Consider the following 20,230-nt stretch of genomic DNA (forward strand, 5'->3'; position numbering starts at 1 on the left):
GTTAGTTTTGACAGTTTGTTTTGCAACACAGCTGAAATAGAACCCTGGCTGAACTCTGACAGCCAGTACCTAATCCCCAAAATTTTGTCCAGGCTCAAACTTGGAATCAGGATCTGTCTTAGTCCATTCAGGCTGCTATAACAGAACACCATAGACTGGGTAGCTTGTAAACAACAGAAGTGTATTGCTCACAGTTCTGGAAACCAGAAAGTCCAAGGTCAAGGCACTGGCAGATTCAGTGAGGGCCTGCTTACTCATAGACGGTGACTCTTCACTATGTCCTCATGCTGCAGAAGGGGCAAGGCAGTTCTCTGGTTTTATAAGTGTATGACTCCCATTCCTAGGCTTAGTCCCTTTCATTCTGTTCTCATTATCTAATCGTTCCTCCAAAGGCCCCACTTCCTAATACCATCACCTTGGGGGCTAGGATTTCAACATATGAATTTGATGGGAACACATTCATACCGTGGGGCTCTTAGATGCAGGTATGGGGGCTCTACTTGTTTTTGTAAGCTTCAGCATCTCCCCTGGCCTTGACCTCTGCAGGGGTGATGCAGCTGCCTAATCTGCCTGTTGTGCTGCCCTGCTCCCAAGCCATGCTTCATCATGGAGGCACTGGGTAAATTAAGACAGTGCCAGGTTCTTGGGAAGGGCCACTACCATGGACCAAAGAATCTACTGGTGCCCCAAGTCGAATTGCCCTTTCCTTCTCCCCATCTTGTTTGGAGTAACCAGTTCCTTCCTGCTTTGGAATGGGGCAAGCCTCTTACTCAACACACGCAGCAGGAAGTGTTTCTGCTAGACTTACCACTGGACTCTGCTCTCTTCTCAGGGTGCAACATAGAAAATGCCTGCTACCCTCTGGGCATCTGTGCTGAACGGACCGCTATCCAGAAGGCCGTCTCAGAAGGGTACAAGGATTTCAAGGCAATTGCTATCGCCAGGTGAGTGGGAAAGCCCAGGTTGCAACAATATTCATTCATCTCTTTAGCCAACATCTTCCTTACACATATTATTCATTCATTCATTCATCTGTCATATGTTTGTTGTGGACTTCCTATGTGCCAGGCACTGTATAGGGCCCCGGGATGAGTGCTGAGGATAAGGAGACAAATAAGAAATGGAGTCTGCCCTCAGTGAGCCTGCAAGGCAGGTGAATAAGCAAGGCAACTCTCATACAAGGGCCGGTATGCCCCTGTTCCAGCAACACAAAGTGATACAGACTCCTTTCCTACAAGATACCACAGAAAGGCAGCCTTGAAACACAAAGTGGGGAGGACCCAAAAATCACCTGCTACAGACTCCCTTGCCACCACCCCCATTTTATAGCTGATGAAACTGAGGCCCAGATAAGTTGAGCAACTTTCCTGGGAGTTAGTGCCAGTGCTGGGATAAAACCCAGGTTCCGGAGTCTCACTGCAGGGCTCATTCCACTGTGTCATGCTGTGCTAGGAGATGAACACTTTTCCCTGCTCTCTGCAAACTGATGCTAGGATCCTGAATGAGCCACTCAGCACTGCTCACTCCTTCATTTGGCGACACTCGCCTCAAGGTTCAAGAACCAGGATACAAAATCAGCCAGGTAAACACTAGTTATGGTTCCAACTAATCAGAGTCCGGCCCAGGTTCTGGCTGAACAAGAGCCCCAATCAATGCTCCTCTATGTCCCAAACATAAATATCCTAGTTGGCATGGCTTCCTCTCCATGGGAGCACGTTGAATTTTTGTTGGCTCTGGCCCTAGACTCAGTGGTTTCAGGATCCAAGCATGTAAATTAGCCCTTTTACTGGACTCCATTATTTAATGACTTAATGGTGAATCGCTCCAGTGTGCACCTTTGCATTGTGTATGACAGTTCAGTTTTCTTAACAAGTTATTGATGCAAGAAAAATGACATGGGAAATGCTTATCCCACCCAGAAGGAGGCTGCATGCTTGTTGGTCTTTAGGAACATCTGGGTGCATAGGTCACATTCCATGAGGGAATTACCTCTTCACTCATAGTGGAATTAATTCCTGTGGCAGAGCTACAGCACCTTTCCGGCTAAAATGCAGAAAAAGAGCTACACCTTTTAGCACCTTTCTGGCTAAAATGCAGAAATGCAGGGGTTTAGTGCAAGGTCAGTGGGGACTGTACAGAATCAAGCCCACGTGCCTTTTATAAGATCCTCAACTTTGCCTCAGTCTGGCCCCGAGGTGACCCGGCTTATTCAAGGTTTGTTTCTGAGTAAGTAAAGCCCAAGGTGCACTTAAGGAGAAGGGCCCCAGTATCCGAGAGCCTTCCCTGTGACCGAGGTGTGTCCTGGCTTCCTTAAGGCTTCCAGAGGAATAAGTGACGCTGTGCTGAGAACATTTTGTGCAGATAGGCCGAGATCAGGATGTGAATTGCACTTTATGGAAAAAAAAAAAAAAAAAAAAGGAGGGAAATAACTCAATTTCAAAGCTGATCCAAGAAAATAATGCTATTCTAGGGAAAAAGAGGCCAAAGTCAACCAAAGGATAATGATGCCTTGCTCTGTTTAGAATTTTCCAAATGAGAGGCTTTTTCTCTTGGTCATTATCTACTTTCAAACACAACGAAATGTCACTAGCAATGATTAGCAAATGTCATTATTTACACAAAACCTGCCATTTTTCCAGCCCCCAACTGCTGTACTCTGGGTATTCAGCCTGCATCAGTGTCCCTGAGCCCAAAATACACTCATTATCACACTCATGATTTGTAAAATTGAGAGCGTTTGTGGATTTAGAGGATGAATGAGAAGTCCCAACTCCCTCCTTAACATCAGATGGGTCTGAGCAGCCTCAGGAAGAACGCCTCTGAGGTCTCTAAGGATGGAGACCACACTCAGGAAAGGTCCGTGTGTCTTACTGCTCACTGACAGATGAGTTTGCCCCACTGGGTCCCAGCTGTAATGATCAGAGTCAGTAGGTTTCCAGCCCATCGAGTCTGATAACCATGGCCTCAGTGTGTGACCAAGGTGAGCACAAACGACAGAAAACCGTAAATAGCCAGCAAAAGGCAGGACAGAGTGAAGGGCAGGGGAGAGGGAGAAAGGGGGAAGCGGTGAAGTGGTGAAGAAACATCCTGAGGCAGCCAGCAAGTGCTCACTCAGTCTTGAGTCTCTCTCTTGGCAGGAACGTTGAGTAAGTTAGAAGCCCAGGCTTCAGCGTCAATGAAACCTGTTTCCAAATCCAGCCGCATTATGGACCTTAGGCATGCTGCTTAGACCCTGAGCCTGGCTTCTCATCTGTGAAATGGAGGAGACTGGTTTGTTACAGGGTCTCATGAAACGATTTTTATACAGTTCCTGACACAGAGTATGTAATACATTCACACTATTATATAGTTGCTTTTTTTTTTTTGGAGGGGGGGGTTTGGTTTTGTTGTTTTTCTTTGAGAACAAGTCTTGCTGTGCCGCCCAGGCTGGCGTGCCATGGCAAGATCTCGGCTCACTGCAACCTCTGCCTCCCAGGTTCAAGCGGTTCTCATGCTTCAGCCTCCTGAGTAGCTGAGACTACAGGTGCCTGCCACCATGCCTGGCTAATTTTTGAGTTTTTAGTAGAGATGGGGGTTTCACCATGTTGACCAAGCTGGTCTCGAACTTCTGGCCTCAAGTGATCCGCCCACCTCGGCCTCCCAAAGTGCTGGGATTATAGGTGTGAGTGACCACATTCAGCCTCAAACTATTACATTGTTTTAAAGTTATCGTTCTTTATTCTGCAAGCCGCAAAACTACCAAAGGCAGAGTGTGTAGATTTGGGGTTCAAATCCTGATTCTGCCACTTTACTAACTTTGTGTCCTTGGGCAAGCCGTTTCGCCTTTCGTGATCTACAGCATGCAGGTGATAAGAGGGCCTGCATACCCCCGCCCTTACAGGGTTGTTGGGGGATTAACTGAACTAATTCACTTAAGGTCCTTAGCACAGAGGCGGGCACACAGAACCACTATGTACGGGTAAGCCATTAATGTTAACAGGCTGTCTCTACATCCTCAGTGCTAGGCTGCCTGGAAACACCATCCTGTGACTTGGCTGTTGAAGCCTACACCAAATCTACCTTCCCAGTGGAATGCACGCTTACCTCGAAATCCCTGATGCAGATCACCTTGTCCAGGGAGCTAGCCATTGGGTAGTGGGCCACAGATGCCACAAGATTCAGAAAGGAGGCCGGACGTGGTGGCTCACGCCTGTAATCCCAGCACTTTGGAAGGCCGAGGTGGGTGGATCATGAGGTCAGGAGATCGAGACCATCCTGCCTAACACGGTGAAACCTCGTCTCTACTAAAAATACAAAAAAAAATTAGCTGGGCATGGTGGCGGGCACCTGTTGTGCCAGCTCCTTGGGAGGCTGAGGCAGGAGAATGGCATGAACCTGGGAGGCAGAGGTTGCAGTGAGCCGAGATTACGCCACCGCACTCCAGCCTGGGCGACAGAGAGAGACTCCGTCTCAAAAAAAAGATTCAGAAAGGAAGTGGTGAGCTCAGCAGGGGTCAGATTACACAGGGCCTTACAGGCCATGGAAGGAAGGCTGAATTTCATTCAGAGCAACTCTCCCATGGCCCTAACCCATGGCCCTAACCATGCCTTTGTTACCGCATTTCTGTGAAATTGTATCTACCCCTCCGGAGGGTAAGCTCCAGGGATTGTCTGATTGGTCTTTGTCGCTCCTTTCCCATGCCTGCCTGGCATAGAGAAGGGTTTTGGTCGACATGTGTGGAATGAAGTGAAAAATAACCCCCAAAAAGCTTAAGAGGGGCCCTGGCTGCAACAGCTGTTATCCAGTAATTGCAAGAGTTCACTCAGCGTCCTGGGCAGGAGTCGCCACCCTCTCATGTACCCATGGGTTTTTCTTCTGAAGCTGGAAGCGTGCTCAGAGAGAACCCCATGTTCCCATGGAACAGAACCCTTCATTGACTGGACCCCCACATATAAAAGGTAGTTATGGTGAGAATTAAAGAAAATAGCACCTCAGCTGCTTTATTTTAATCATAGTATCTATCCCTGTCTCCACATGGTTGGTTGGTTAATCAGTTGCCTAGCTCCCCTCACTAGTCTATAAACTCCTGAGCATAGTGAATTTTGTCTGTTTTGTTCACTGCTGCACTCCTAGCACCAACGACAGTGCCCAGCACATAGTAGGTGCTCAGTAAATATTTGTTGGTTGAAATGAGACGATGCATATAAAACGCTTTGCAGAATGCCTGGCACATTCTAGGCACACATTATCTTTTTTTTTCTTTTTTTTTTTTTTGAGACGGAGTCTTGCTGTGGCGCCCAGACTGGAGTGCAGTGGCGTGATCTCGGCTCACCGCAACCTCTGCCTCCCAGGTTCAAGCAATTCTCTGCCTCAGCCTCCCGAGTAGCTGGGATTACAGGCATCTGCCACCATGCCCGGCTAATTTTTGTATTTTTAGTGGAGATGGGATTTCACCATGTTGGCCAGGCTGGTCTTGAACTCCTGACTTTGTGATCCACCCACCTCGGCCTCCCAAAGTGCTAGGATTACAGGCATAGGCACACACTATCTTAATAACAATTGTTGTTAAGATATAATAAGATGAATTATTAAATAGTACATAAAACACATAGCATATAATAAAACTGTATGTGATAATGTACTAAAATTATGACAAAGCTTACACAGTAAGGAAATTAAATATCCAGCACTTAGAACAGGCAGTAACAATATGTATATAACATTCTAAAGTTTACAAAGTCTTCCATACACCTTATCTCATTTTATCTTCTAGCATTCTTACAAAGCAGACTCTTACAAAGCATCCACATTTTACAGCAAATAAATGAGCCTTGGATGAGCTAAAATGACTTAGTCAAAGTCACCCATAGCAAAAGGAAGAGCCAACTAAGAACCAAAATTTAAATCCTGTGTTCTGCCAGGCACAGTGGCTCATGTCTGTAATCCCAGTACTTTGGGAGGCCAAGGTACAAAGATCTCTTGAGCCCAGGAGTTCAAGACCAGCCTGGGAATATAGTGAGACCCTATTTCTACAAAAATCAAAAAATTATCTGAGTGTGGTGGTGTGTGCCTGCAGTCCCAGCTACTCAGGAGGCTGAGGTAAGAGGATCCTTTGAGGCCAGGAGGCAGAGGCTGCAGTGAGCCATGATTGTGCCACCGCACTATAGCCTAGACAACAGAACAAGACCCTGTCTCAAATAAATAAATAAATAAATAAATAAATAAATAAATAAATAAAAATCCTATGTTCTTCCAGAGATATCACAAAGCTGTGTATCCAGAAGAATAAGGAGGATGGTGGCTGCTGACTTCACCTGTGGTGCTCCAGCAGGCTTGGAATTTTCCACCACCAAAGGCACTTGTTTGTTTTGTTTTGTTTTGTTTTGTTTTGAGGCAGAGTCTCGCTGTGTCGCCCAGGCTGGAGTGCAGTGGTGCCATCTCGGCTCCCTGCAACCTCCACCTCCCGGGTTCAAGCAATTCTCCTGCTTCAGCCTCCCGAGTAGCTGGGACTACAGGCATGTACCACCACGCCCAGCTAATTTTTATATTTTTAGCAGCAATGGGGTCTCACCCTGTTGGCCAGGATGGTCTCGGTCTCTTGACCTCATGAGCCACCCGCCTCGGCCTCCAAAAGTGCTGGGATTATAGGCGTGAGCCACCGCGCCTGGCCAAAGCCACCTGTTTTAGGGACCAATCCTTGTCCTGCTCAGAGCTAGAGTTCTGCCTGTAGGAGCCTAAACTCTCACAGGCAATCCCTGGCTGGTGAGCTTCTCTTCTCCAGGCTTTCTCCAGTGCAAGGAACCCATTTTTCTCTCTGAGTCACACGCACTTTATTCTTTCATGCCTCAGGGCCTTTGTACATACCGTGTTTTTGTTTGTTTGGTTGTTGTTTTTTGAGACAGGGTCTCTGTCAGCCAGGTGGCAGTTCACTGCAGCCTCCACCTCCCAAGCTCAAGTGATCCTCCCGGCTCAGCCTCCCGAGTAGCTGGGACTACAGGCCTGCACCACCACACCTGGCTAATTTTTTGTATTTTTAGTAGAGATGTGGTTTCACCATGTTGGCCAGGCTGGTCTCAAACTCCTGACCTCAGGTGATCCACCCACGTCGGCCTCTCAAAGTGCTGGGATTACAGGTGTGAGCCACCGCGCCCAGCTGCATTTTGTTTAAAATGATAACTCAGCTGGTTTTTCGCATCACCCACTGGGCTGAACAATCTCCTGAAGACCAGAGACAAATTCTCTTTGACCTTTGTATTCCCTGGGTGTGTGCTGGGATTACAGGTGTGAGCCACCGCACCCAGCTGCATTTTGTTTAAAATGATAACTCAGCTGGTTTTTTACATCACCCACTGGGCTGAACAATCTCCCAAAGCCCAGAGACAGATTCTCTTTGACCTTTGTATCCCCTGGGTGTGGGTGACGGTAAGTGCTCACTAAACGTTTATGGACGGCACTAACGAAAGTCCTGCTCGTGGCCCTGCCTTGTGGCAGTGTGGAAAGCCACCACAAGGCCGTCTCAGCCTTCAGGACACAGCGGATCTGTGAATCAGGAGCTGCCTGATGGGGTATGACCCAAATCAGGAACGAGGCGGAGACTCAGGGCCTAAATCTTAGCAATTGTCCTCAGGCCTTGGGAGAGACTAATTTGAGTTTGGTTCTTTGCTTCCCCAGTGACATGCAAGATGATTTTATCTCTCCATGTGGGGCCTGCAGGCAAGTCATGAGAGAGGTAAGCAGCTTCTCTTGCTTTCTGGAATGCAAATCTCTTCCCTGTCGCAGGCTATGGGAGCCACGCCAAGCTGCAGGCGTGGCAGGCGTGGAGACACATCTATTGGCCCGTTTGCTCGGTTGGCTGACTTCTAAGGCCTCCCTACACTTGCATGAGTCACTGGAAATTATTCCTTCATTTAACAAATACTTACTGAGCGAGTGTCTGCTCTGTGCCAGGCACTGAGGTAGCTCTGGGGAGGCAGCAGGGAAAAGACGGGCCAGGCCCTGCCCTCACAGAGCTCATAAGCTAATGCAGAAGACAGATGATAAACAAGGAGCAAAATAAATAAACAAACAGTGGCGTTTCTGAGAGTCAAGAGGGCTATAGAGGGGAAAAAAATGCAGAAAAAAAAAAAGGAGTTTAGTGACAAAGGGGCAAGCAGGGGACACTGCAGACTGGGGTCAGCGAACAACAGCCCATGGGCCAAATCCAGCCTGCTGCTTATATTTGTAAATAAAGTTTTATTGGTACACAGCCATGGCCATTCACTCACCTATTGTCCATAGCCACTTTGCCCTGACAACAGCAGAGGTGAGCCGTTACGACAAAGGCCACATGGCCTCTAAACCTAAGATATTTACTGTCTGGTCCTTGACAGAAAAAGGTTTGCCAACCCCTGCTTTAGATATCCAGGAAGGGCCTCTTTTTGAGCATGACATTTGACAGAAATATAAATAATGAGAAAAAAATGAGAGGAACAAAGGTCTAGAAAAGGAGATTCTGAGACAGCATAAGCAGCAAGTTTTGCGCTCAGACTCTTGGTGAATTTGAGAAGAGGCAAGAAGGCACCAAGAGGGCTAGGGTCTGGTAAGTGAAAGGAAAGCAATGGGATTGAAGTCAGAAGGGTAGGCAGGGGCCAGATCACATGGGGCCTGGCCATGGGATAAAGGGTACATTTTATTCCAAGAATAAAGGAAACTGAAGTGTACACTTTTTTTTTTTTTTTTTTTTTTGAGATGGAGTCTCGCTCTGTCACCCAGGCTGGAGTGCAGTGGCCGGATCTCAGCTCACTGCAAGCTCCGCCTCCCAGGTTTATGCCATTCTCCTGCCTCAGCCTCCCGAGTAGCCGGGACTACAGGCGCCCGCCACCTCGCCCGGCTAGTTTTTTTGTATTTTTTATTAGAGACGGGGTTTCACCATGTTAGCCAGGATGGTCTCGATCTCCTGACCTCGTGATCCGCCCGTCTCGGCCTCCCAAAGTGCTGGGATTACAGGCTTGAGCCACCGCACCTGGCCTGTTTTTTTGTTTTTTTTTTTTTTTGAGACAGAGTCTCACTCTGTCGCCCAGGCTGGAGTGCAGTGGCACAGTCTCGGCTCACTGCAACCTCCGCCTCCTGGGTTCAAGCGATTCTTCTGCCTCAGCCTCCCGAGTAACTGGTACTACAGGCACGTGCCACCACGCCTGGCTAATTTTTGTATTTTTAGTAGAGACTGGGTTTCACCATGTTGGCCAGGATGGTCTCGAACCCCTGACTTTATGATCCGCCCACCTTGGCCTCCCAAAGTGCTGGGATTACAGGTGTGAGCCACCGCGCCCAGCCCGAAGTGTACACTTAAACATGGTTAAAATGGCAAATCTTACGTTATATATATTTTATCGCATTAAATACATTGGTAAGCCATTGGGTATTTTCAAGAAGAGACTTGAGGGATCTGAAGTACTTTTTATAAAAGTCCTCTTGATGGAAGGCTGCAATTTCTTCAACTCTAAAAACAAAAGGGTAGGCCAGGTGTGGTGGCTCAGCCTGTAATGCCAGCACTTTGGGAGGATAAGACGGGCGGATCACGAGGTCAGGAGATCGAGACCATCCTGACACACACAGTGAAATCCCGTCTCTACTAAAAATACAAAAAAATTAGCTGGGTGTGGTGGCGGGTGCCTGTAGTCCCAGCTACTCGGGAGGCTGAGGCAGGAGAATGGTGTGAACCCAGGAGGCGGAGCTTGCAATGAGCCGAGATCGCACCACTGCACTCCAGCCTGGGCGACAGAGCGAGACTCCATCTCCAAAACAAACAAACAAACAAACAAACAAACAAACCCAAAAGGGTAGGCCAGGTGTGGTGGCTCAGCCTGTAGTCCCAGCAGTTAGGGAGGCAGAGGCAGAGGCAGGAAGATTGCTTGAGCCCAGGAGTTCAAGACCTGCCTGGGCAACATAGCAAGACCTTGTTCTCCACACACACAAAAAAAAAAAAAAAAAAAAAAAAAAGAATAAAACAAAACAAAAAAATGAAAATGAAGGGATAGTTTAGATCATGGGTTCTTAATCCAGGCTCAAGGGGAGGTTTTCATGTTTATGTGTACATTTGGGGAATGGGGAATGTTAGTAACTATTGTGGATTATCACAGAGATGTGTGTCCTCTAGAGTCCCAAAAGATTAGAGAATCCCACAGGCCCTGAGCTCCAGCATAGTACCGTCAGCCCCTGGAAACACAGCATCTTGTGGGCATGGTGCTCACACCTGTAAGCCCTGCACTTTGGGAGACCGAGGCAGGAGGATCACTTTAGCCCAGGAATTCAAAACCAGCCTGAGCCACATAGTAAAACCCGGTCCCTTCAAACAATTTAAAAATTAGCAAGGCATGGTGGTACATGCCTGTGGTCCTAGCTGCTCCAGAGGCTGAGGTAAGAGTATCACTAGAGCCTGGGAGGTCAAGGCTGCAGTGAGCCGTGATCAAGCCACTGTACTCCTGCCTGGGCGACAGAGCGAGATCCTGTCTCAAAAATAAATACATACCTACAGCATCTTGTTTAATCCCCTCCCCAAGACTGAGGGAAGTGCATGTCATTATTCCCATTGCCCAGTGACTACTCTGAGGCTCAGAGGAGTAAAATGACTTACTGAAGGGGCCCCCTGCCAGGCGGTGACACACGGGTATCCATGGCCCATGAGGCTGACTCTGAAGCCCATGCTCCTCACGGCTGCCTCTCTGTCTTTGTGATTCCGTAAGTTGGACAAAATTATTTTCAGCCATGGAGGAAACATACTGTTACTTTGGCATGTGAATGCTGCTTGTACCGTGGGAGTTTCTGCTTTTGGAGTTGTGTTTTGGGAGAAAGGGGGTTGTTTTAGCTTTGTTTTTGTGCCGTGGGGTTTCAAAGCATCCGGGGACGCAGACGCTTCCATCTTCCTCCTGTTTCCTGCCAGGAGTGCAAATCAGACACTTTTCCCAAATCCTAAAACATACCACCGGGAAAGCAGTGAATTTACACTGCGGAATTTATCTCACTTAAGAGGGTCAGAAATAGCTGGCCTGCACAGTGAAAATGTCGAAGGTCATATGAGGAAACCACGACAGACGGCGCCAAGTCCCTGGCTCCCAAGGCCCCGACGTGATCCAATTGCTCGGTGCTGTTTTCTCCAAACAGATTGGATGTTGGCAAACGACAGAAGGCAAATGAAAAAGCTGAAGGAGGCAGGGGCGAAACTGAAACCAAAATGCAAATAATAAGAGATGAGGCGTTGGGGCCAGGGACCTGGCACGTAAACTCGCCCTCCGCTCAACTTTCGTCCATACCTACCCTCAGGCAGAGCCAGTTAAGCAGAAAAATTTCCTTCCTTAAAACATTAATTCTAAGAAAGCCAGAAGATTGAGTGTGCCTGGCAATAACTTGGTGATTCAGAGAGAAGTGTGGAAGAACAGAAGGCTGCAGACCTAAGTAGTCACTGGTTACCAACATAATCCATAAGAATGACATCTATTAATTGAGCACCTACCATGTGCGTAGAGACGCTTTACATGAATCATCTCTGCATCTCACAATACCTGGCTAGGAAGAGCTTGGGTCTGTTGACCCCACCTCCAGGGCTCTTGTCATGATGCCACTGCTGATTAACCTCTTGCCTACTACCCTGCATTCGCCCATCCCTAAAACCATTCTATGGACCAAGACACTGAGTGAGCCCCAGAAAGTTATCATTTTCCCAAGGTCACACAGCAAACAAACAGTGCTCCTCATAGCATAGGAGAAAACTCAAGAGACAAATTTTTCTTTGCTGACTTTACCCTGCTAAGCCTCCGTTTCCTCATCAGTAAAATGGGCATCATAATAGCACCTACCTCACAGGGTAGATAATGAAACCATGCATGTGCAGTATCTATGTGGTATGGTGTTGGCTGTGTCCCCACCCAAATCTCATCTTGAATTGTAGCTCCCATAATTCCCACGTGTCATGGGAGGGACCTGGTGGGAGGCAATTGAATCGTGGGGGCAGGTCTTTCCCATGCTGTTCTCGTGATAGTGAATAAGTCTCATGAGGGAACGGGAGTTCCCTCACACAAGTCCTCTCTTGCCTGCTGCCAGGTAAGACATCCCTTTGCTCTTCCTTCGTCTTCTGCCATGGTTGTGAGGCTTCCCTAGCCATGTGAAACTGTGAGTCCATTAAACCTCTTTTCTTGTCTTTTTTTTTTTTTGAGATGAAGTCTTGCTCTGTCGCCCAGGCTGGAGTGCAGTGGCGCCATCTCGGCTCACTATAAGCTCTGCCTCCCGGGTTCAAGCGATTCTCCTGCCTCAGCCTCCTGAGTAGCTGGGACTACAGGCTCCTGCCACTGTGCGTGGCTAATTTTTTTGTATTTTTAGTAGAGATGGGGTTTCACCATGTTCACCCAGGATGGTCTCCATCTCCTATCCTCGTGATCCGCCCACCTCGGCCTCCCAAAGTGCTGGGAGTACAGGCATGAGCCACTGTGCCCAGGCTTTTTTTTTTTTTTTTTTTTTTTTTTTTTTTTGAGACAGAGTCTTGCTCTATGGCCCAGGCTGGAGTGCAGTGGCGTGATCTTGGCTCACTGCAACTTCTGCCTCACGTGTTCCAGAGATTCTCCTGCCTCAGCCTTCTGAGTAGCTGGGATTACAGGTGCTCACCACCACGCCTGGCTAATTTTTGTATTTTTAGTAGAGATGGGGTTTCACCATGTTGGCCAGGTGGTCTCGAACTCCTGACCTCAGGAGATCCTCCTGCCTCAGCCTCCCAAAGTGCTGGGAGTACAGGCATGAGCCACCATGCCTGGCCTAAACCTCTTTTCTTTATAAATTACCCAGTCTCGGGTATGTCTTTATTAGCAGCTTGAAAACAGACTAATACACTGAGTGTATGTGGCAGGCGACTTCTCCTGGTGTGAAGTGTAAAGGGGATACTGTAAGGGAAGCAGGTGTTAGTTGTCATTTGTCACAGCAGAAGGAAGTCTGGTTCCAGGGGTTAGCTGTCGCCTTTTTTTTTTTTTTTTTTTTTTGAGACGGAGTCTTGCTCTGTCACCCAGGCTGGAGTGCAGTGGCGTGATCTCAGTTCACTGCAAGCTCCGCCTCCCAGGTTCATGCCATTCTCCTGCCTCAGCCTCCCAAGTAGCTGGGACTACAGGCACCCGCCACCACACCCGGCTAATTTTTTTGTATGTTTTAGTAGAGACGGGGTTTCACTGTGTTAGCCAGGATGGTCTCGATCTTCTGACCTTGTGATCCGCCAGCCTCAGCCTCCCAAAGTGCTGGGATTACAGGCGTGAGCCACTGCGCCCAGTCGGCTGTTGTTCTTATGAAGCCCTGGGTGAGTCCTGAATGGTGCCTGTTCACCATGTGCCATGCACTGTTCAGTTTCACAGCATTTTTTCATTTTCTCCTCCCTACAGCGCTATGATCCAGGAACAATTATGGTCATTCCCATTTTACAGATGAGAAAATCAAGGCAAAGAGAGGAACATTAGCCAGTGAGTGGCAGAGTCAGACTCAAACCCAGTCTGTCTCAGGACCCTCAGCCACGCTGCATCTCTCACGCCAGCTTTGCCTCTTTTCCAGTTTGGCACCAACTGGCCCGTGTACATGACCAAGCCGGATGGTACCTATGTTGTCATGACGGTCCAGGAGCTGCTGCCCTCCTCCTTTGGGCCTGAGGACCTGCAGAAGACCCAGTGATAGCCAGAGAATGCCCACCACCTGTGACAGCCACCTGGAGAACTTCATAAAGATGTCTCACAGCCCTGGGGACACCTGCCCAGTGGGCCCCAGCCCTACAGAGGCTAGGCAAAGATGATGTTTCCAAATTACACTCCAGCCCAGGCCAGCACCCCTCCTAGCAACCTACCTTGGGACTTAGAACCCCACCCCGCACCCCCAGCCACCTTGCCTTTCCTTCCTGTGGGTCCTCTTTCAAAGTCCAGCCTAGTCTGGACTGCTTCCCCATCAGCCTCCCCAAGGTTCTGTCCTGTTCCGAGCAACTTTTCTAATTATAAACATCACAGAACATCCTGAATCAAAGCGTGTGTCTTGCTCTGTCTCTATCCTTGCTTGCAGCTCTTACGAGGGACGGCATGATTTGTCTTTATAGGAAGACCTGGACTCTTTCTGCTGGGAAAGGAAATGGGTACCTTGGAACCGTGGACCTTGTGATGTGGAGAGCTGAGGTTTTTGGCAACTTGCCCCCGTGTTCTCTAAATGGGAAGCTCCCCTGGCTGGACCTAACTGCCAATAACTATCCTAGAGTGTGTTTTTGTCTCGTTATAGACCTGAGCACTGGGAGATTCCAGAGTATAAAGGGTCAGGCACGGTTTGTCTAGACGATGTAACAAAGGTTTCTTTCAGTAGCTACTGTGTGTCAGGTACTTTCCTGTGTATCATTTTAAGTTGAAAGTGCTCCACAGTTCTGTGAAGTGGGTGTGGAGATGCCCCCTTCTCACAGATGAGAGCACTGGGCTTTGGAGAAGTTGAATACCCTGTTCCAGGACAAAGGCAAAGCTCAGAACAGAATCCAGGCCCCTTAACCCCCACTGTGGTCCAGAAACATTGCATGCTTTTTGGCAGGCACTATGCTGAGGTGTGTGACATACCTGGACCCGTTCGGTCGTCATTTATCAAACTCAAAGGTTGATTATAGTGTTCTCAATTTAGCAATAAGCAACTCGAAGCTCAGAGTGATTGAGTTGCTCACCCAAAGTCACACAGCAGCTAATGTGGCAGAACGGGAATCAGAACTAGGTCTGTCTGGGCCAGGGGCGGTGGCTCATGCCTGTAATCCCAGCACTTTGGGAGGCCGAGGAGGGCAGATCACCTGAGGTCAGGAGTTCGAGACCAGCCTGGCCAACATAATGAAACCCCGTCTCTACTAAAAAATACAAAAATTAGCCAAGCGTGGTGGCAGGTGCCTGTAATCCCCACTATTCAGGAGGCTGAGGCAGGAGAATCTTTTGAACCCAGGAGGTAGAGGTTGCAGTGAGCTGAGATCGTGCCACTGCCCTCCAGCCTGGGTGACAGAGTGAGACTCCGTCTCAAAACAACAACAACAAACTACGTCTGTCTTATTCCAAGCATTTTTTTTCCATTCCCCCATAGCTGATGTCTCAATTTACTGATGATCTTTTATATGTCAAATATGCCAAATAGTGCAGAAAAAAAACAGCCTCTGCCCTTGAGGAGTTCCCAGCCCGACGGATTGAGAGAGTGAGGTGTACACGGGTCTAACGCACAGGAGTGCACACTGTGATCCAGGCAGAGCCAAGTGTCAGGTGCGTGTGTCGGGGAGCCCGCTGCTGTCTGGAGTGTGAGGACAGGGAGGGACTGTTTCTTTCATGGGCTCATTGGTTCTCACACACACAACATACACACACGCACATTAGGAAGGTCAGGACTGAATAAGGAAGGAGCCAGGGTGGGTCCTCTGGAGGCGGATGACAGCTCCGGGAGCCCTCCCAGGAGGAGATGGCCTTGGGGCTGGCTCATTGGGTGGGGTAAGAATACAGCTTAGGTTTCCTGTTCCCAGGGCAAGCAAGTACCTAGAGGCAACCAAGTACCATCACCCGTTCCCTGGAAACCCTTTCCACCCTGATCCAGTGTTGCCGCCTGATGAGAATGGCTTTGCCACAACATACTCAGACTTATCTGCTGGCATCTTGGGAGCATCCCAGCCATTCCAGCATGGCCGTTTGACGCACAAATCCATTCTGCCGTTTTTGTTTTTTTTTTTTTTTTGAGACGGAGTCTCACTCTGTCACCCAGGCTGAAGTGTAGTGGTGCGATCTCAGCTCGCTGCAACCTCTGCTGCCCGGGGTCAAGTGATTCTCCTGCCTGAGCCTCCCGAGTAGCTGGGATTACAGGCGCCTGCAATTTTTGTAGTTTTAGCAGAGACAGGGTTTTACCATCTTGGCCAGGCTGGTCTTGAATGCCTCACCTTGTGATCCACCTGCCTCGGCCTCCCAAAGTGCTAGGATTACAGGCGTGAGCCACCATGCCTGGCCTGACTTTCTTTAGAAATGGCTTTGGTGGGCCGGGCGCGGTGGCTCAAGCCTGTAATCCCAGCACTTTGGGAGGCCGAGACGGGCGGATCACGAGGTCAGGAGATCGAGACCAGCCTGGCTAACACGGTGAAACCCCGTCTCTACTAAAAAATACAAAAAACTAGCCAGGCGAGGTGGCGGACGCCTGTAGTCCCAGCTACTCGGGAGGCTGAGGCAGGAGAATGGTGTAAACCCGGGGGGCGGAGCTTGCAGTGAGCTGAGATCCGGCCACTGCACTCCCGCCTGGGCGACAGAGCAAGACTCCCCCTCTCAAAAAAAAAAAAAAAAAAAAAGAAATGGCTTTGGTGGCCGAGAACAGTGGCTCACACCTATAATCCCAACACTGTGGGAGGCTGAGGTAGGAGGACCTCTTGAGGTCAGGAATTCAAGACCAGCCAAGTAAACATAGTGAGACTCTGTCTCTAAAATAAACAAATAATTAATAAAATAAATAAATTAAATTAAATAATAAAATAAGTTAAATAAATTAAATTAGCTTGGCCTTATGGTGCTCACCTGTGGTCCCAGCTACTCAGGAGGCTGAAGCAGACGGATCTCTTGAGGCCAGGAATTCAAGGCCACAGTGAGCCATGATTGCATCACTGCACTCCAGCCTGGGCAACAGAGTGAGATCCTGTCTCTAAAACAACAACAGGTCAGGCGCAGTGGCTCACACCTATAATCCTAGCACTTTGGGGCACCGAGGCAGGTAGATCACTCCTGACTTGAGGTCAGGAATTCGAGACCAGCCTCTCTAACACAGCAAAATGCTGTCTCTGCTAAAAATACAAAAAATCAGCCGGGCGTGGTGGTGTGTGCCTGTAATCCCAGCTACTCAGGAGGCTGAGGCAGGAAAATCACTTGAACCCGGAGGCAGAGGTTGCAGTGAGCTAAGATCGCACCACTGTACGCCAGCCTGGGCGACAGAGTGAGACTCCATCTCAGAATAAACAAATAGATAAATAAAACAAAAAAAAAAAATGGCTTTGGGGGCCTTCAGCACACTCCTCTGAATGTTCTCAGCAAAGTCGGGTGGAGAAATTTTAAAAAAGAGGAAGCTGGAGGAAAATCTGGCCATCAGTTATTAATCTGCTTGTTGGAAATATGAATGATTGACATTTTCTTCTTTGTACACATCTGTTTTTTAATTTCCAAAACATTAAAAAAATTAATAACAACAATATATAAAGAAAGAAAAAAGGGTATAACATAATGGTTAAAGGTTTGCACTTTGGGGTTGAACAGCCTCCAAACTTTGTGACTTTGGGCAAGTTATTTCATTATTCTGAGACTCAATTTCCTCATCTGCAGAATGGGGATGATAGTATCCAGCCCCTAGGATTGTGGCAAGGATTGACTGAAATAATGCAATTTTAGGCCGAGCGCGGTGGCTCAAGCCTGTAATTCCAGCACTTTGGGAGGCTGAGACAGGCAGATCACTAGGTCAGGAGATCGAGACCATCCTGGCTAACACAGTGAAACCCCTTCTCTACTAAAAAATACAAAAAACTAGCCGGGCGAGGTGACAGGCACCTGTAGTCCCAGCTACTCGGGAGGCTGAGGCAGGAGAATGGCCTGAACCCAGGAGGCGGAGCTTGCAGTGAGCTGAGATCCAGCCACTGCACTCCAGCCTGGGCGACAGAGCCAGACTCCGTCTCAAAAAAAAAAAAAAAAAAATGCAATTTTAAAGGCCCAGTGTTGGCTAGACATGGTTGCTCACGCCTGTAATCCCAGCACTTTGGGAGGCCAAGGCAGGTGGATGACCTGAGGTCAAGAGTTCAAGACCAGCCTGACCAACATGGCAAAACTCTGTCTCTACTAAAAATACAAAAAATTAGCTGGGCGTGGTGGTGGGCGCCTGTAATCCCAGCTACTCGGGAGGCTGAGGCAGGAGAATCACTTGAACCCGGGAGGCAGAAGTTGCAGTGAGCTGAGATTACGTCACTGCACTCCAGCCTGGGCAACAAAAGTGAAGCTCCATCACAAAAAAATAAAATAAAATAAAATAAAGGCCCAGTGTTTGACCCTCAGTAAATTATCCGTAAATCTTGACTGTTAACTCTCATCAAGGGTGACAAATTTTATTTTTTTTTAAGGATGGATTTGATTTTTGCAAACAAGCAGCAGTGTTTTACAGCATTTTTTTTTTTTTTTTTTTTTTTTTGAGATAGAGTCTCCCTCTGTTGCCCAGCGGGGAGTGCAGTGGCATGATCTCGGCTCACTGCAGCCTCTGCCTCCAGGGTTCAAACGATTCTCCTGCCTCAGCCTCCCGAGTAGCTAGGATTACAAACACCTGCCACCATGCCTGTCTAATTTTTGTATTTTAGTAGAGACAGGGTTTCACCATATTGGTCAGGCTGGTCTCGAACTCCTGACCTCAAGTGATCTGCCTGCCTCGGCCTGCCAAAGTACTGGGATTACAGGCGTGACCCACTGTATCCAGCCTATACGTTCTTTTCAAAATTATTATTATTTTCATTTTTTTTTTTTCAGTTATTTTTTGAGACAGAGTCTCGCTCTGTCACCCAGGCTGGAGTGCAGTGGCACGATCTCCGCTCACTGCAAGCTCCGCCGCCTCCCGGGTTCACGCCATTCTCCTGCCTCAGCCTCCCTAGAAGCTGGGACTACAGGCGCCCACCACCACGCCTGGTTAATTTTTTTGTATTTTTAGTAGAGACGGGGTTTCACCGTGTTCGCCAGGATGGTCTTGGTCTCCTGACCGAGGACATGTGGTTTTCATGAGCAATTAGCAGCAGCTGGCCAGAGCAGCAGAAATATACATGCTTCTGTTAATTTCCATGGGAAACTGGGACTGTGCTCTAGGGTCCTAAAAAACACAGACAGCGCTGGACAATAGAACACACGCTTGACTGGGCGCGGTGGCTCATGCCTGTAATCCCAGCACTTTGGGAGGCCGAGGCGGGCATGAGCCACCACGGCCGGCCTCTTTTCACAGTTATTTATCGGTGCTTACTGCTGAGACCAGTTAGTTCCGAGGGACACAGCAGTAAGCGAGGCAAAGTCCTTGCCCTCACAGAGCTCCTAGTTTATCAGCGGGAAAATGAGATCTACGTGATTATAGTACTTCATGACAAGTGGCCCCGAAGGTGAATAAAGTCCTGGCAGCAAGCACTAGAAAAAGTAGAACTTGGCTGGGCACAGTGGCTCATACTGTAATTCCAGCACTTTAGGAGGCTGAAGCAGGTAGACCTCTTGAGTCCAAGAGTTCAAGACTAGCCTGGGCAACATGGTGAAACCCCATCTTTACAAAAAATTTTAAAAATTAGGCTGGCCATGGTGGCTCACGCCGGTAATCCCAGAACTTTGGGAGGCCGAGGCGGGTGGGTCACGAGGTCGGGAGTGCGAGACTATCCTGACCAACATGGTGAAATGCCATCTCTACTAAAACTACAAAAATTAGCCGGGCGTGGTGGCGCTTGCCTTGTAATCCCAGCTACTCAGGAGGCTGAGGCAAAAGAATCGTTTGAACCTAGGAGGCTGAGGTTGCAGTGAGCCGAGATCACGCCACTCTAGTCCAGCCTGAGCGACAAGGCAAGACTGTCTCCAAAAAAAAAATTAGAAAAATTAGCAGGGTGTGGTGGCAGGCACGTGTAATCCCAGCTTCTCAGGAGACTGACATGGGACGATTGCTTCAGCCTGTGAGGTGAAGGTTGCAGTGATCCGAGATCGCACCACTATACTCCAGTCTGGATGACAGAGCCAGACCCTGTCTCAAACAAAAAAAAAAAAAGAAAGAGAGAAAAAACAAAAAGTAAAACTTGCCTTCATGCAAGACCACCTGGAGTAGAGGATGTTTTAGACAGAGCAGAGAAGTGTCATCCAGTAAGGGAATGGGGTTTGGAGAAGGGTAAAATATGAGACTGACCAAAGAACTAAGCCCAGTGCCCTTATACTTTGTGGAAACAGTCTATGGAAGGCGATTCTCAAAGAATTCTAGAGATTCTTCAACAATGGCCTCTTGGAAGAACAATACTCATTTGCCTGTAGAAAGGCAATAAAAGCATTTTCACTTTGCAGTTCCATTGTGCAGAGGGCAGTGCTGAGGACATGTGTTTTCAGAGCACATGTGTTTTGTTTGTTTGTTTGTTTTTTGAGACAGAGTTTTGCTCTTGTTGCCCAGGCTAGGGTGCAATGGCTGATCTTGGCTCACCGCAACCTCCGCCTCCCAGGTTCAAGAGATTCTCCTGCCTCAGCCTCTCTAG

The 20,230-nt window shown here is 48.4% G+C and overlaps 1 protein-coding gene across 3 annotated transcripts in view; it reads left to right on the forward strand.

Moving 5' to 3' along the window:
• The window catches only part of CDA (cytidine deaminase), a 29,100-nt gene extending 15,105 nt beyond the window's left edge, over positions 1-13,995 (forward strand). For 2 of the 3 annotated variants that reach the window (XM_025394888.1, XM_025394880.1), the window contains exons 3-5: positions 833-944; positions 7,651-7,708; positions 13,537-13,990. In XM_025394888.1, the coding sequence (XP_025250673.1) occupies positions 833-944; positions 7,651-7,708; positions 13,537-13,653 (287 nt within the window). In that variant the 3' untranslated portion in view covers positions 13,654-13,990. Of the gene's footprint in view, positions 1-832; positions 945-7,650; positions 7,709-13,536 lie in introns of all 3 variants that reach the window. The other variant, XM_025394896.1, reaches the window with a different exon arrangement.
• Positions 13,996-20,230: the final 6,235 nt, after the last annotated feature.

Source organism: Theropithecus gelada, chromosome 1, assembly GCF_003255815.1.
Source record: "Theropithecus gelada isolate Dixy chromosome 1, Tgel_1.0, whole genome shotgun sequence".
Classification (NCBI taxonomy): Eukaryota; Metazoa; Chordata; class Mammalia; order Primates; family Cercopithecidae; genus Theropithecus; species Theropithecus gelada.